This window comes from Callospermophilus lateralis, chromosome 3, assembly GCF_048772815.1.
Source record: "Callospermophilus lateralis isolate mCalLat2 chromosome 3, mCalLat2.hap1, whole genome shotgun sequence".
Classification (NCBI taxonomy): domain Eukaryota; kingdom Metazoa; phylum Chordata; class Mammalia; order Rodentia; family Sciuridae; genus Callospermophilus; species Callospermophilus lateralis.
In genome coordinates, this window is record NC_135307.1 from 114,311,347 (window position 1) to 114,326,012 (window position 14,666).

General features: G+C 42.1%; 1 protein-coding gene across 1 annotated transcript in view; it reads left to right on the forward strand.

The window, feature by feature from the left end:
• Thsd4 (thrombospondin type 1 domain containing 4) overlaps positions 1 to 14,666 on the forward strand; it is a 598,160-nt gene that overhangs the window by 136,347 nt on the left and 447,147 nt on the right. Inside the window, exon 6 of the mRNA XM_077109034.1 lies at positions 4,253 to 4,355. Coding sequence (XP_076965149.1) covers positions 4,253 to 4,355 — 103 coding nt within the window. The remainder of the gene's footprint in view (positions 1 to 4,252; positions 4,356 to 14,666) is intronic.

The following is a 14,666-nucleotide window of genomic DNA, read 5'->3' on the forward strand; positions in this document are numbered from 1 at the left end:
TATAAGGATTCAGCTCATCCTTTTAAAATACTTCTTTATTTCTCTCCCATTAAGAGTCCAATGGAAACATCTGTCCCTCTTTGGGGTGGGAGTCATTTGGAGGGAGATTATCTCTCAGGGGCATTTCACATCCCAAATGAGACTCATTCTTTTCTATGTGGCTTTCTCCTCTGTCTCAGTTTTCTGGCCTAAAGATTATAAGAATCTGTGCCCATGGAAAGGATCAGCTGTCTGCAGGAAAACTGCCGAAGCTGGCTCACAGTGTAATATAGAGTCAATTACCCACAAGGTGAAGGTGACTCGTCTAAGACATCAGGAAACAACCAATTTAAAATATAACAAATGTAAAGTGCTCTGTAACCTGGAAGTTTTAACTTCAGAGAGTCTGTTAAAATGAGAGGAGATTATATGCTGATAATAGTCAGACAAGTACTAACAGATGTAATCTACAAAAGAAACACGAAACAGGATTTCCCAGGCCTGCTTGGTCTTAATCCTCACTTCACAGTGCCCCTGCTCCTTACAGCCAGGGCCAGACACTTCACCAGGTCTTTGGGGTGGAATCTGATCTTGGCCTCTAGACCTGACCTGAACAAAGGCAGAAAGCAGTTGAGGCTTTTTTGTCTGAAGGCCCATCACAAATTGATTTTGTTGTCCACACAGCCATGAGGGACACAATAGCACCGTTGTCAAGGTAGCACAATAATGTAGGTTTTAGGCCCTGTGTCTGGTTCAAATACTGACTTTTTCTCTCACTAAGCCTGTGATCTTTAGCAGCTGATTTAGTCTTGGTTTCCTCATCTATAAAATGGGTATAGTAGTTATTGTTAGATTGAAATGAGCTAATCTACATAAGTCACATGGTAAAGTTCTGCATTTAGTAAATACTATTTTTTTTTTTACTCTTCCTCGTCCTTATCATTGTAGGCATCAGCATTCCTTGCTTGTACCATAATTCTGTCTCATAACCCATGGCTACCTCTGGACCTGGTGAGCCTTGGATTTCTCTTGCCAGGTCCCTCTCTTCCCTAGGAAGTAGTACCCAGCTTTCAGTTAGCAGTTTGCCTAGCATCATGTTAGGACTCTTCTTGGGGTCACATATACAATGTGATGATCTGCCAGGGCACCTTGTCGTCTCCAGTGCCACTGCTTGCTGGACACTACAGTCAACCTATTGGACTTGGCAGACTCTAGTCACTGTGACTGACTTTGTTGCCTCAGCACCTGACCTTCCACTTTGAGTCTGATGCCACATTAAGCCTTCCTATCTCAGGAGGTAACTGGGCCATGCTCAGATATAAAGAACTTGTTGGAAAACAGGGTGCAGGATATCTCGAATGACCCATCACAGATAACTTGTTGCCTTGGCAGATGCACTTGGATGGAAGTAAGGAGTCCCAGGCCTTAGTGTGGTGTTAAGACACATCACAAGATGATAAACTGCAAGCACATGCAGAACTGGTTAAGGGCCAATGTATTTGGAGGATCTCAATACTGATAAATTGTCATATTTATTGCTTACATACTTATCTATTACAAAAATTAGACATATGAATAGACTAAAAATTATGAAAACTTCTATAACCCTACCTTCCAGAGAGAGCTACTTTTAAACTGTGTACACAGACACATACATGTGTGTATATGGGGGATACATATAACCAATTATTTTAATACTTTTCATTTAAATGTTAAATGTTATGAAACATATATTTATGTTGTCAAATGCTGAACAATTCTAGATGATTCTGAAGGTTCACCAGTTTGTGGTCTAGCTTCTTAGAAGTATTTTGCTCATGGAGAGAAATGGGGTAAGCAGACCACTGAATGTCCTTGTAGTCTATAGCTTCCAATATTGGTCAGTGCCACCAGGTTAATTAAGGGTGGCTTCTGGTCAAAGCCTGGATGTGGAGCAGCTTGGCTCTACATAGTTATTTGAGAAATGGGACATTTAGCCCACTAGGCCTTCTCTGTTCCTGTTGTGAAAGCTGCAGGCCAGCAACTGGGCTCCCATTTCTGGTTATGGTCAGGGTGGGCGGTCAACCCTCTGGGCTCTGCCTCTTGTCCCTCTGGGACCCTAAGTGAGGCAAGCCACTTCTCCAGGCCTCAGTGTCCTCATCCATAAATTAAAGAGGCTGGGTTTGATTCTCTTCTGCTCTTACATTCTAATTTGAGTTAAGTAGTTGGGGAGACAGGGTGTGGGTGTGGCTTTTAATCACTCCTGCGCAGCCTGGTGCCAGGCTGGCTGCACCAGAGGAATTACAACCATATATCCCTGGGCCCTCTTCCCACCCTCCAACTGGGGTAGGGCTGGAGAATTTGTATTTTTAACAAAACTCTTAGTGATTCTTTCTCAAAGTCAGCTTCAGATGTGGCTGCAGAGCCAGTGCCTTCTCCAAGCTGCCCAACTGATCACATCCTAGTTGAACTTAGCTCTGGCAAAAGATCATGGAAAACATTCTAACCCAAAGCTCTTCCTGGGACAGCTGGTGCTGCAGGAGGCCTACATGGGTGCAGAGTCAGGGCCGCCAGCAGGTAGGCTCCAAACCCCTGGAGACAGGCTGCCTGGCCTGTCAGCGTCTCACAGGTTGTCAGAGCTCAGCCCACCCTGCCTGTCCACCCAGTCCTTTTCCCCACCAGTTATCATCATATGCTGCTTCACATGGCTTCTAGCTCCATATGGTTTGGCTCATGCTGCAGCAGGGTTCTGACCACTCCGGGTTGGTGCCTGCAGCCTCCTTCTTCTGTCCCCTACCAAGCAAGGGATGTTCACCTTCCTACCAGGTCTCATTCCTCCCTCTGATCCTTCATCTTCCAGGAAACCTGGTGTTTCTAATGCATATTTTTTAAAAATAAATCTTTGAGGAATTTGACCTATTGCATTAGCAGTTTGTTCTAGAGGTTTCCTATACATGGTGCTTTTTAATGGTTAAGGGGTTAGGACCCTTTCCTTCTGATAAAATGCACACCACATGTTTTAAAAAGCAAAAGGTGTAGCTATATATTAAAAAGGTAAATCATATTTGATCCATTCACAAGTCAAATTAGAGTTTCTTATTTTATTTTATTTTTTTAAGAGAGAGTGGAGGGGAGAGAGAGAGAGAGAGAGAATTTTTTTATATTTATTTATTTATTTTTTAGTTCTTGGCGGACACAACATCTTTGTTTGTATGTGGTACTGGGGATCGAACCCGGGCTGCACGCATGCCAGGCGAGCGTGCTACCGCGTGAGCCACATCCCCAGCCCAAGAGTTTCTTATTTTACTACTTTATTTTTCACATTTATTTTTGTCATGCTCTGCTCTATGTACCATTTATGAATTAGAAAGAAATAAGCCAGGAGGAGCTGCATGTTTTCTCAAAGTACTCTCGAGTGTCAGATTCACCTGGATAAACTTGATAATGTACAGATTTCTGGACCTTGTCCCAGACTTACTGATGGGGATCTTGCAGGGAGGGACCCAGGAGTCTGCATTTCCAACAAGATCTCTGGGTGATTCTTTTGCATACTAAATTTCTAGAACTCCTGCTTCAGAGGGTGGACAGAGTTAGAAAAGATGGGGAAGATAATGAAGAGAGATGGTGGGCACCAGACTGCTTGGATTTGAATCCAGCCTCTGTCTCGCACTGGCTATGTGACTCCTCTGTGCCTCAGTTTGCTCATCTATGAGTCTAGGATATTTACCTCATTGGTGATTGTGAGGATTAAATTAATTAATATGTATGACATGTTTAAAGTAATGCCTGGCGCATGGTAAGGGTTCTGGATGTGTTTGCTGTGGATATTATTCTTTGCAAGAGGAAGGGCATGCACAAACAGATGGAAACGGATGGCCTCTGTGAGGGAGGGGAGCAGACCCATCTGTCGGGATCAGAGGGTTTGAGTCAGTGGGTTTCAAATTACAGTGTGCAAAAAACTTAGCCCAAGGAGCTTGTGAAAGATTCAGTGTCCCTACAAAGATTCTGAGTTACCAGACTTTGTGAGAAGCCTGGGGATCTGCATTTAATTAAATGATGATGATGATGATGATTGCAGTGCTAGGGGGTAAAACACAGCACTTGCATCCTAAGCACGTGCTCTACCACTGAGCTATACCCTCAGCCCTAAAATTTTTGATGCAAATGATCAGTGAAATTTCAGAAACTTGGTTTAAGTAGAAGACTGGTATTTGAGTTGCAGGGTATCCTGGGATTTGACTGGGGCTATGGAAATTATGGACACTCACTGCATATTTTATGTCTGCTTTATTAGGTATGTCCAGAAAGTAGTAGAAGTATCCGGGAGGTACAGTGTGCATCCTACAACAACAAGCCATTCATGGGCCGGTTTTATGAATGGGAACCATTTGCGGAAGGTAAGAACAGAGCCAGCCCTGTCTGTAGAATTATTTTTGTCTGTTCCCCAACCCTGTGGCTTTCTGGTTGATGCTGGAGGCATGGTGGTGATCCTGGCTGGAATGTCAGTGGAGGAGAAAGTGTGACCCCAGGGCAGAGGGGTCTTTGCCAGCGGTTGCGTAGATCAGATGACATCTGGGCCCTTCTCACCAACGGGGCCTTGACGTAAACAAGCACCCAAGCCAGTAGGGCAGAACGTTGTTTGAGGAATCGGTTGGAACAGAAGGTTCAGACCCGATGTGGTAGTGAGCAACGGTGGAGTTTCTTTTTACTTTGGAACCTGCTGCAAGCACTGGTGTGGGAGCTTTAGAGTCTGTAGGTTGTAGAGTTGACAGTTTTGTGGTTTTCTCATGAGGGGGGGGTTTCCCGTGCTCTTTTCAAAGATACAGCAGATTAGGCAGGCATTGTCCTTGGGACCAAGATTGCTGCCCTTTCAAAATGACAGAAGATCTGAAGTTGGTAGCACTGGTCAACCTGGCTTGCACACTGCTGTTGTTTTTCTTTATTAAAACTCAGATGATAATACAGCATTGGGACTGAAAAGTGTTGAGTTCTGAGACATTTTTATCATTATAGAAAACATAAGCTCAGAAGTGGTATTGGGTTGGCAAAGCTGCTGGGGCTTCTATACTGACAGCCCAGTTGGCTAAAAGGTGAGTCCAGTTGCTATCAGGGCCCAGCTGAAGGGCTTTGGTGGTCAGTGCTTCTCAGCCTTAGCCCAAGGCGGTAGCCAGGCATCTGGTGCTGGCCAAAACCCAAAGTATGGGGCCCTGTCAGCTGTGTCCAGGATCTGGAGAAAATGTTTTTGGAGAGGGTTTGATAATGAGACGTGCTGACTGTTTTGTAGAATCAATGCCCAGGGAGGCCAAACTATGGAAGGTAGGGCCTCAGTAGAAGCCCCTGGGCATGGGGAAGGGAGATCCACATCTGACTGCTCTGAAATTGGATGGAAAATTTTTATAGTCTGGGCATTTTTCTCAGAGGAGAATCCGTATATTCTATTAAATTCTGAGTGGGCCGTTGACCTCAATATAATTAAGAACAAGCTTGACTTAAAAAATTGGGACTATCAGATTCAAGTAAGAAAGATGTACAGATGAAAACTAGAGCCAGCTAAGTGCAGATACAAGGGTGTGTGGGAGGTTAGAGGGTGAGCAAGGAAGAGAAGCCTAAAGGGATAGTTTTGATTCTGTGCATAGATCTTGGTTTGGACCTTTTTCACTCTTAATAGTATTATGCTAAGTTCAAGGTGATATCTCCCTTGGGATCCCAGAATAGATAAAGGACATTATTGGAAACCTGACAAAATTCACATTATGTGTGTGGTTTAAGTCAAAAGTATTATACCAGTGCTAATTTCTTAATTTTTATATATGTACTATAGTTTTATAAGATTAGAGGAAGCTCGGAGAAAGCAGTACTGGAACTGACTGGGCTATCTTTGCAACTCTTCTATAAATCAGAAATTATTTCAAAAAACATTTTAGAAAAGGCTTCGTACTCACTATTAGCTAGGTCTCACGTGTGTTCTGGTAAAGACAAAGTCTAAGACGGTGTGGGTGGGGAAGAGTATCTCCCCAAATTTTCCTTCCTGGAATCTTGGAATGTGCCCTTCTTTGAAAATATGGTCGTCACAGATATAATTAGCTAAGGTGAGTTCTCACTGGAGCAGGGTGGGCTCTTATTCTAGAATGACTGGCATTGTCGTAAGGAGAGGAAAAAGGCCACAGACATACAGGGGGACACAAAGTGATGATGAAGGCAGAGTTTTCTACAAACCAAGGAACACCAAAGAGTGCCAGCAACTGCTGGGTGCTAGGAAAGGGCCAGGGCGGGGTCCCCATCAGAGGCTCCAGAGTGACATGGCCCCCGCCCACTCTTGCTTCGGGACATTCAGTCTCTAGAATCATGAGGATAAATTTCTGTTGTTTTAAGCCTCCACTTTGGTAATATTTTATCATGGCAACTCTAGAAAACTAAAATAAAGAAAAGGAGCTAGGTTGTGGATTGACTGAGGTGTACCCATGGGAGTAGCTCAGGAAGCTGGTTGATCTGACAAGGGCCAGGAGATGCCTTAGAGAAATGAGGCACACATCCAAAGTGAGTGACCACCTTGTGGCTCTAGGTCTACCCAAAGCAGTGGTTCTCAGCCCTGGTTGCTTATTAGAATAACTGAGGGACCCACAGTGCACCGAAGCCCTAACACAAAATGTCCCCAGGGTTATGGATTAAAACTGAGAAATCAGTATTCTAGAAATACTGATTTCTGGGCTCTGCCCCCAGAGGCTGTGATTTAAGTAGTCTGGGGTGCAGGCTGGACGTCAGGATTTTTTAAGGATCGAATGTGATTCTAATGAGCACCTGGAGTGAGAACCTCTACTCCAAGAGGAAACAGGATCCCAAAGAGGTGATGATGACAGACCAGACTGAGGGACAGAGTCATGGATGTCTTGTGAACCACAACCTCATCCTCCTGTCGGAACAACACTACTTGCTGGTGAACGTCTGGAGTAGTGAATGTCTCTTCTCTGAGCCTCATCCTTGTTTTATGGCTGCTTTCCTGTAACTAACTGGGGTGGGGGGACGGATTTCCCCAGCACAGCACACTGCTCAGGGCACAGTGACATGCCATCATGGCCCAGGGGTTGAAGCTGCATTGCTGGACTTCCTCTGCATGATTGGGGTGGCCATCATCCAGCTGCCATTCCCCAAGACCTCACCATCCTGTCAGACTTCAAGACCTGGTAGACTGAGGTCCAATATTGGTAGCTCTGTGAAGGCTACAAAGAAAAACACCGTTCCAACTGTTCCCTGTGGAGGTCTGCTATTGTCTGGGTTAGGTGTGATTCTCTTCTTTTTCCCACCTGATTTGGCTGGGCTTTAAGGATAATCCATGAGAGGGTTTATTTATTGAACATGTGATTTAGCTTATTCTTTTTTGTGTGTGGAAAATTTCCAACATAGGTAAAAATAGAGAGAATTGTATAATGGTTTAATAAGGCCCTCCTATATGCTCCTCACTTAATCTCAACCGTTTTCAACTCATGACTAATCTGTTTTATAATAATCCCACCCAGATTATGGAAGACTATTTGAATTCATATTATACAGCATTATTCATTTCTGGATGTATCAACTAGATCTCTTGATTGTAGGTGACAGGAAACTAAATGAAATACATTTAAACAAGAAGGGTATTTTGTTGGTCATGCTACTGGGAATTCCCAGAGTGGACTGGGATTCTGATTTGGCTGCAATCCAGGGAGTCAAAAGCATCAGGACCCTGCCTTTTCATCTTTCACCATCTCTTGGTTCTGCCTACTTCTCTCTTAAACATATGAGCAGGCTTGCACGGTTTTGAGCTTGCAATCATAGTGGGGGAGATTGTTTTTTTACCTGGTGCTTTGGGTTGAGTTGTATCAAATGATATCTTAAAGTCCTAGCCTGTGAATGTGACCTTCTGTGGAAACAGATATAATTAAGACGTTAGATAGGAAGAGGTCTCATTGGGATAGAGTAGGCTCTAATCTGCAAGGAGAAAAGACACATAGACACACAGAGAGAATACCATGTGAATATACATGGAGGGAGACAGCCACCAGATTATGGAGGAAGAGATGGTAGTGATGCTGCTGTAAGCCAGAGAATACCAAAGATTGCTGACAACCACTGGAAACCAGGAAGAGGCAAGGGAAGTCTTCCCCCAGAGACTTTAGAATGAGCGTGACCCTGGCAACACCTTGATTTCAAATTCTGGCCTGTAGAACTATGAAAGAATAAATTTCTATTGCTAGCTAGTTTGGGAGATACATAACTACAGTGTTAGAAAAATTATACCCAGGGACAATTTCAATCTCAGGAAAACTATGGCCACACCTGATTCAGGTCATGTGACCATCCTTGTCACGGGGACCCATGTCAAATAAAGTGAAGATGGGCAAGTGGAGTTCGGGGTAGACTGAAAAACAGATTCTGTTAACAAAAATTAGTATGTGCTTCTTGACCATAAGTTACTGAGAATTTTAATGAACTAATTAGAATTCTGGTATATTACCAAGTACAAGGAAATTTAGAATAATTATAGATTAATCACCCATCTTCTACAATGTAGTTACTAGGAAAATTAGCAATCTTTAAAATATTCACTGACATCCATATCTCTCACTTGCCTGGAAGGAGCCTATGGTCACTGGAGCTGCATTTACTTTGGCTTCATTGAAATAATTCTAGGATTGTTTTCTTGACATAATTCTTCTTCCTCTTAAATGACTCCCAGGCTGACCAGTGGGAGGAAGACAGCGCTCATGTTTCTGTGGGGTGAACATGCTTTGCGGCAGGGTTTTGCATTGGCCTCTTGGTTTTGTTTGGAGTCTGTTGCTGCTTGCATGTGCCCACTTAGGGAGACAGCTGCACTCGTTCAGTCCAGTGCCACATAGGACGGTAAAAGCAGAGCTCAAGCTCTGAGAAACACATTAATTCCACCAGATGTTTCTTCTTAGGCTTTTAATCATATTTCCTGGATATGGCAACCTATCCTTAGATAATGCCTCTAAGAATTTTTCTCATAGCCCTCGACCCAATGTTGTAAGAGAATGGAGGAGAACCAGGGTGCATCCTTGATTTCCTAGGGGACTGGGGGCTTAGTCCTGTCATCCCAGCTTTCTTTTAGTTTCGAAACTAGCTTGGACAATGAATTGTGTGGTCAACACAGCTAGAATGAAACAGTTTAATAGGAAGATTCTCATTTACATGCTGGCATTGGAGAAAATTATACAGTAGTCTCCCCTAATTCATGGAGGATACATCCCAAGACCCCTGGTTGGACACCTGAAATAGAGGATAGCACCAACCCCTATATATGCTATGTTTTTTCCTATGTATACACACCTATGATAAAGTTTAGTTTATAAATTAGACACAGTAGATTAACAAGGATAATAAAATAGAACAATTTTTCTTAAAGAGAGAGAGAGAGAATTTTAATATTTATTTTTTAGTTCTCGGCGGACACAACATCTTTATTTTATTTGTATGTGGTGCTGAGGATCGAACCTGGGCCGCACGCATGCCAGGCAAGTGCGCTGCCACTTGAGCCACATCCCCAGCCCCAAATAGAACATTTATAATAATAAACTAGTACACTGTCATGAAAATTGTCTGAATATGGTCTCTCAAAATATCTTACAGTAAGATATAAACTGTCTATAAACTTTTTTTCTTTTCTTAAGTTGAGAACATTTACTTTTTCACATAAAAGAAGCACTTTAGGGCTTGTCTTCACCACATCCAAGTTGCCAGCATCACACCCTTGCACTGTGGGACCATTACGAGAGATCAGGATTCCCTGAACTGAGAACTATGATAGAACTATGATAGAACAGGGTAGTCGATCTGATAACTGAGACAGCCACCAAGTGACCAGCAAGTAGGTAGTGCAGAGAGTGTGAATGGTTCAGGATGTCATCATGCTACCCACAGTGGCACACAATTTTATACTCATGGATTGTTTATTTATAGAATTTTTCATTCAATAGTTTTGGACCACAGTTGACCCTGGGTAATGGAAACCATAGAAAGCAAAACTGCAAACATTGGGGACTACTGTACCTGTTTTCATGCCCAGGGTATTGGGGCTGCTAGTCCCAGATCTAGAGGTTTCCTGGGTCACTGCAGACTATTCAGTAGCAGGTCTCAGTCTTAATCCATAACATTTTGTGTTTGGGCAGCCTAGGTGCACTGTGGGTCCCTGAGAGCTGAGCTAAATAAAGTAGGTATCTAAAATCCAGAGGAGAGGCTATGTCAAATTGGAACTTGCCCACTGGTGACATAAACGTGATAATTGCATATATCAAGTTACTAGCTTATTCTGCCTAATAAATAATCCCAGATACTAATAACTTAATACACCGAAGTTTTTCTTGCCTGAGCTACATGGGCTCTGCAGTGTGTGTGCTGCACATTTGAAGACCCAAGCTGGTGCAAGCTGCATCTCCCCTCCAGCACCACTGGGGCAGAGTAAGAGAGTGAGTGAATCGTGCTGGAGTTCTTAGAATTTCTGCCAGCAGTGATTCCCATTATTTCTGCTCACATCTCATTGGCCAAAGCAAATTATATGTCTCTCTTCACTTCAGAGAGAGCATGGAGGTACTATCGTACCAAGTGCTCAGAAGAAGGAGAACTGGAATATCTGTGACCAGCCTTCATGACTAGCACAGGCAGGAAGCACTGGTGAAATTCCCTGAATGCCTTCCTCTTAAGACCAGGCAATTTTTATTAGACTGCTTGTAAGGATAGTAGCTTTTGCTCTAGAGAATATTAATGGTACCATAGTCTCTAATATCCACAGGGCCCTGAAGCACTTCCATCAGATTCTTCCCCTTGATTAAAGCTCTGTGGGGGCATAGCTGGAATGTGGGTACCCAGGTGTGCTGCTGATTGTCCCACCAGTCCAGCAGTCTGCTCTGACACACACAAGAACACTGCATTATCCAAATCATCGTCCTAGTTCCTCAGGAACCTTCACAATGGCCAGGGCAGCCTCAGGGAAGCAGAAGGAGGGTCCCAATTCACTGATGGTGTGTCTATAATGTGTCTAGAAGACCTGGCAAGATGAGGACATGTTTGCTTTGGGGATGAAGGTATCATTGAGGCTGGGCACAGTGGTACATACCTGTAATCCCAGTGGTTCAAGAGGCTGAGGCATGAGGATCGCAAGTTCAAATCCAGCCCCAGCAACTTAGTAAGACACTGTCTCAAGATAAAAAATAAAAGGATTTTCAGTGGTTAAGCACCCCTGGCTTTAATCCCTGATACCAAAAAACAAAAAGAAGAAGTATCATTGAGGAAAAAGCAAAGTCCAGAGGGTGACCTCTTTGTGGAAACGAAACCATGATTTTGACTTATCACATGTCAAGTTTGAATGAATACAGAGCGTTGAGGATGAGAGATTCTAAAGTTCAGGGAGATTCCTTAGGATTGTAAATCCACACCAGAGTCATCTGCCTCAGCGAGATAATTGGAGAAAGACTTCAAGAGAATGTAGAATCACAAAATGAATTGTACAAGAACCAAGGGATGAGCTTTGGAACACATCACATTAAGGAAGCAGAGGAAAGAGGCTCCACTATCCAAGGGGACTGAGGAGGAGGCCCAATGAGTGGGAGAGGTACCGGGCATTATAATCCCAAGCATTAGTGGAAGACATATATCATTTCTTACATCATTCCAGGCCTTTATAATTTATAAAGTTCTCCTGATATATACACCCCAATGAGTGCTAGGAACTGAATATTGTTGGCCTTCAAAATTTGTTTGTTGAAATTTTGACCCTTCTTATAAGTGTCTTATAAGAAGAGGAGTGGACACCAGAGGCCACACTGTAAAAACATCACATGAGCGCACAGCAAGACAGTGGTCACCTGTAAGCCAAGAGAAGAGGCCTCAGAATGAAACTACCTTACCCTCACCTTGATCTTAGATCATGAGAAATCACTGTGAGAAATAAATTTCTGCTGTTTAAGTCACCAGGCCTGTGGTATTTTGTTGACATGTCTGAGCTAAGACAATGAAGATTGAATGAAATGATAGAAATCACTTTTACTTATTGAGCATCTCCTACATACAAGGCATCATTACTCAGTGCTAATTCATTTAATCCTCCTAGTGATCCATAAACTAGGTATAATATCATCCTCATTTAATAAGAAAAAGGTGGGCAGAAGTGAAGCAACTTGCTCAAGGCCACCCAGCGGGTCAGTGACAGAGCCAGGTTGAAACCCAGAGTTTGGCTGCAGACTCTCTACTCTGGTATAAGGAAGTCAGGAGAAAGGTTTCAAGGTCATCAGCATTGCTGAATACTGCAAGAGGTTAGGGAGACCGGGAACCAGGAAAATGAGAGTGGAATGAGCTGTTGCCCATCCTAGAATGTTCCGGAGCATGGCCATTCTCGTCTTATTTCTCTACTGAAAAGAAGTTAAAGAGGGTTAGCCAGTGAGGATAGCCATCTCTTAAAAAAATCAGAAATTGCCTTGAATCAGGCATCTTGGGGTGTTGGCTAGCTTAAGGGGAAAGGGAAAGGTTTGCTTAGAATGGTCGAGAAATGAGGATGTCTGTAGATTGAGAGAATGAAGCTTGTAGAGAGGAAGTAAGGAGTTAATAGAAAAGTATCTGCTTACTTTATCCTAGAAGAAAAGATGCAAAACATGCAATTTCTTTTATCCATCAACAGGATTCTGGATAACAAATTGTGATACATTTATACAATGGAATATTATTCAACAGTAAAAAAGTACATATGTTATAAAAAGTTGGATGAATCTCAAAAACATTATGTTGAACAAAATAAGCTGCATGCAGGAGTACATGCTGTCCAATTCCGTTTATATGATGTTCTAGGACAGGAAAATGAGACTGTGATGATAGAAATATGAACAATGTTGCCTATGCAGGTATGGGCAGTAGATTAGCTGGAAAAGAGCATGTGGAACCTTCTGGATTGATGGGAGTATTCTCTATCATGATTGGCATGGCTATTACAGAGGTGTATACAGTTGTCAGAACTCATGGAATTGCACGTTTATGATCCACACATTTTATTATGTATAAATGATAAAGTTTTTAAAAATTATTCTCTTATCTATTTTCCCTCTCTCCTTCTGTATCAAATCTGGAAGTGAGATTTGAATCCAATATAAATTTCACTCTCGTAGAAATAGTCTAAGATTTGCTAGTACTCCTACCTCTTTTATTTTAAATACTCTCTCTTGCTGCATGGAGGAACAAGAAATTTTCAGGGACGATGGACTTGATAGCACATAGCAACAACTGCAAAATCACTAGAAAAAAAATGTAGGGAAAACTGATCCTGTAATGATTTCTTGCATATGACACCAAAACACAGGGAACAAAATTAAAAACAGACAAATGAAATTGCATCAAACTTAATAGCTTCAACTCAATAGCTTCTGCGTCGCCAAACAATTAATGGACTAAAGAGACAACCCACTGATTGAGAGTAAATATTTGCAAATCATGGTATCAGATAAGGAGCTCATATCTAACCTAAGGAACTCAAACTGTTCAGTATCAAGAAAACAACCCTATTTTAAAACAGGTAAAGGACCTGATAGACATTTCTCAAAAGAAGACATACAAAAGGACAACAGACATATGATAGAATGCTCAACATCAGTAATCGTGAGGGAAATGCAAGTTAAAGCCATAACAAGGTGTGACCTCACACCTATTAAGGTGGCTGTTATCAAACAAGGTGACAGATAACAAACATTAGTGGGGGTATGGAAGAAAGGGAACCCTTGTACACTGTTGATGGGACTGTAATTTTGTAAAATCATTGTTGAAAACAATATGGAGCCTCCTCAAAAAACTAAGAATGGAATTACCATTTGATCAAAAAAAAATCCCACTACTGAGTATATATTCAAAGAAATTGAAATCAGTATGTCAAAGAGACATCGGCATTCCTGTGCACCTTGCAGCACTATTCATAATAGCTAAGATATGGAAACACCTAAGTACCCATCATCAGATGAGTGAATAAAAAATAAATGTGGTGCAAATATACCACGGAATACTATTCAGCCGTTTAAAAAAAATGAAATCCTGTCATTTGCGATAAGATGGGTGCAGTTGGAGAGCATTGTTCTAAGTGAAGTAAATGAAGTAATCCAGGCACAGAACAGCTTACTGCATGATCTCACTTACACATGGCATCTAAAAATTCAAATTCACAGAAGCACAGAAGTAAAGAGAGAAGGGAAGGGTGGTTAGCAGAGTCTGAGAGGAGAGGGGATGAGTGAGGAAAAGCCAAATGATGGTCAGAGTACAGTTTCAGACAGACGGAATAGGTAGTGATCTCTTGAACGGTAAGTTGATTATAGTCATCTTAATAATTGTTGTGCTTTTCAAAATTGCTAAGAGTGTATTTAAACATTCTAACTACATTGTCTCACAAATGGTAAGCAGGTGATGTTCATTAGCCTCATTTACTCACTGCACAATGTATACATGTATCAAAATATTGCATTTGCCCCATAAACATGTACAATTATTTTGTCAAAAATAAGAATTTTAAAAACTGTATCATTTTAAGCCTCATAAACAGACAAACCATAGGGCTTCATGGAATAGGAATCCTCAGTCTCAAATCTGAGGAAGCAGAATCTAGGTATAGGTATTAGTTAATGTTCTTTATTTTCTTTCTGTAAGCAACACATATCAGTTTTGATTCTTCAAACCCAGAAGCATTTTAT